Here is a 2,766-nt window from a genome sequence, read left to right on the forward strand (position 1 = left end):
GCTAACGATCTAGTATCACATTGCATCGAACTTTAAATCTCAGTCGACGCACAAGGATCATGTGATTTTTGACGGATGGCGATCACCATTTATTTCTTCATCCTACAGCTGCTCGTGTCGCTCTTGTGCTCTATGTGCACTGCAGCCTCACCTGGCTCTCCCACCCCACCCTTCCTCCCCCGTCACCAGCGTTGGCTCTATGCTCTTGTCGACCTTGTCAGTCCATTTCTAATTGAGTGTGCGGAGTGCGATATAAATAAGACGATGTCCCAGAAGTATGCATGAATGAGTTAAATAATTCTTTATTATTTTTAATATTTTAACCAAATAGTTCTACGCGAATGTAAATACTATTGAATATTTCTCTCCGTACATTGCAGTACTGCCATTAGTAAATTCCCTGTTAGCTGTTCCTATTGACGACCCTTTTCCTTCGCGTGCCAAACTGCCGTTAGTAAATTGTGTTACACATCTATAGGAGGAAGCCGAAAGTACATGAAACACCTGGCTCGTGGCAGAGCACATGCTCAAAAGAGCCGTCTCTGTACAAAGCGATTCAGAGTTTCAGACTGGCGTATAGTTGGGCCAGGATGAGAAAAAGAAAGGTCATGTACATTATGTGTATATACGGGTCCATGTACGGCAGTGTTGGATCCATACTTGTCCATTAGTTCCACACATTTCCAATCTACCATAGATGGAGCCATTATTTTGTTTTGCATTTTTAGGCATTATTTTTCCTCTTCCATGTAAATGAACCTGAACTTTTACTGAGCTGCCATGCCAAGAAATTTAGGGATTGTCTGGAACGCAGGAGTTCCACATGAATTTTGCAGGAAATTTAGAGAAAACAACTAATTTCCTGCATGAATCGGGGAAAAGTCCCGCGTTACAAACGGGGCCTAACATCCTTGACAAGGGCTTCTTGAATATTTTCTCTTCTTCTTGCAAGTGAAGTTCTTTCTGATCTTCACTTAGTAAAGGGCCACAAGCTAGCTAGCTCTAATTAACTTGGATTTCCGACGGCAAAAAATAAAGATTATTTAAACTATGAGAATTAACATGCGCTTGCAACTGCTAATCCATAAGAAGAAACCTAAACAAAAATTACAAATGGAGGTCCAAGCTAACACTCTCTTTCTTCTCCAATTCACACCTACCTAGCTTTTCCGGCGACGTGGATGAGCACGACGACAGCGAGGGCGAGGAGGACAGCAAGCTCATCATCGCCTTCTCGTCCTTGCATGTTAGCTCCCCTGCTGGCCCCACCACCATGGCCGTTTCAGCGCCGTGCCGGCTGGCCACGCCGAAAGTCTCCATCGGCGGCGGCATCCTCCATAGCCCCGGCACCGGGCTACCGTTAATAGGCTGCGACATGGAGTTTGGCCCGCCGCCGTAGGGTCCCGGGCTGGCGCTCGTCCACATCGGGTAGTGCGCAGGCGGTGGGGGCAGCAGCGGCGTCGGCTGGTCGAAGAGGCCGAGGTGGTGGTGGTGGTTGAAGAGGCCGTACGTGTTGCCGGGCACGTAGCGGTGCATGGCGAGGGAGGCCTGGAGGTGGGCCCGCTTGGCTTGCTGGCGCTCGCGCTTATGCGCGTTCTGGTGCCCGCCCAGCGCCTGCGACGTCGGGAAGTTGCGGCAGCAGTAGTGGCACTCGAACTTCCTCTCCGCCGTCGCCGCGGCCCTGCTGCCGCCGCTCTTGGCGTTGCTCTCTGACGTGACCGTGCTGCCGTTGGCCGCGTCTGGGGAGTCGGCCGCGGCCTCCTTGGCGCCCTGCACCTGGTCGTTGGGGAACTCGCAGCCGAACAGCCGGATGGTGTCCCGCGGCTGCTGCGGCGACGGCGCGGGGGCCGGCCGGATGAACGGCAGCTGCGAGAACGAGTCGACGCTGCGCACGTCCTGCGGTTTCGCCATGGCAGGCTGCTAAACGAAGAATTCTACCTAGCTAGCTACGTCGTAGGTTCTGTGGCGACGAGCTTGCTCTGTGTGTGAGCTCGAGAAGTTGGGTACGAGTTGGTGCGGTTTTAAGGTCGGAGAGGAGCGGAGCCGAGGAGGCGAGCCGGGAAGGGGACCATGCATGTAAGAGCCGAGGGGGACGACTAAGCTTAAAGCTCCCTTACTCTCACCACCAAGTACAAATGCATGCAGCTGCAGTGGCAGTTGCAGTAGCTGCTTGTGCCCTGCTGGTGCTTGCTAGTAGTCTCCTCCTAGTGTGGTAGCTAGCCTGAGGCCATCTCATCTCGTCTCCCCTCTCACATAATATTTCTTGCACTGGCAAATTTGGTACTGGTACAAATTTGTACACTCAGAGAGCACAGATTTTTTTTTTGTCTAGCTCTAGCTAGCTAGCTCTCAAGCATCTGTACGTAGCTATCAGTGGCCATCAAGTGGGAGATAGGCAGTGCGCCTCCATCTATCCATCGCTCTCTCCTCTCCTCCGCGACCTCTGGATTGGCCATCAACCATGAGGTTGGCTTCTTTAGAACATGAGAGACCACAGGTGGTCCTCCTGGGACGGCGACGTGCTTGCCCTTGTGCTGTGTACCGGCCTGGCCGCTGCTTCATGCTAGCTGCTCAAGCTGCATGATTACTGCATGCCAGTGCAGGGATCGATGGAGGGTACATGCAAGTTTTTATCTCTTTATACCTTTGCGGTGCTGGTGCCTGCATGGTTTGTCTCAGTTCAGAATTCAGAGTGAATCCACCATAGCTTCCGTCCGTTTCCTTTTCCTTTTTGACAGTGCGGCTATAATAATTTTAGGTACTCGT

At 52.1% G+C, this 2,766-nt stretch overlaps 1 protein-coding gene across 1 annotated transcript; it reads right to left on the reverse strand.

Annotated features, from left to right (window-relative positions):
* Nucleotides 1-922: 922 nt before the first annotated feature.
* LOC133919910 (zinc finger protein 8-like) lies at nucleotides 923-2,274 on the reverse strand. Its single transcript, XM_062364469.1, has one exon. The coding sequence runs from the start codon at nucleotides 1,909-1,911 to the stop codon at nucleotides 1,108-1,110; it is 804 nt and encodes a 267-aa protein (XP_062220453.1). The 5' UTR covers nucleotides 1,912-2,274; the 3' UTR covers nucleotides 923-1,107.
* Nucleotides 2,275-2,766: the final 492 nt, after the last annotated feature.

The sequence above is a fragment of the Phragmites australis genome, chromosome 5 (genome assembly GCF_958298935.1).
Source record: "Phragmites australis chromosome 5, lpPhrAust1.1, whole genome shotgun sequence".
In the NCBI taxonomy this organism is placed as follows: Eukaryota; Viridiplantae; Streptophyta; class Magnoliopsida; order Poales; family Poaceae; genus Phragmites; species Phragmites australis.

What these genes read in the sequence shown, in the direction of transcription:
- LOC133919910 (XM_062364469.1), bottom strand. Translation starts at nt 1,911, where the DNA reads ATGGCGAAACCGCAGGACGTGCGCAGCGTCGACTCGTTCTCGCAGCTG.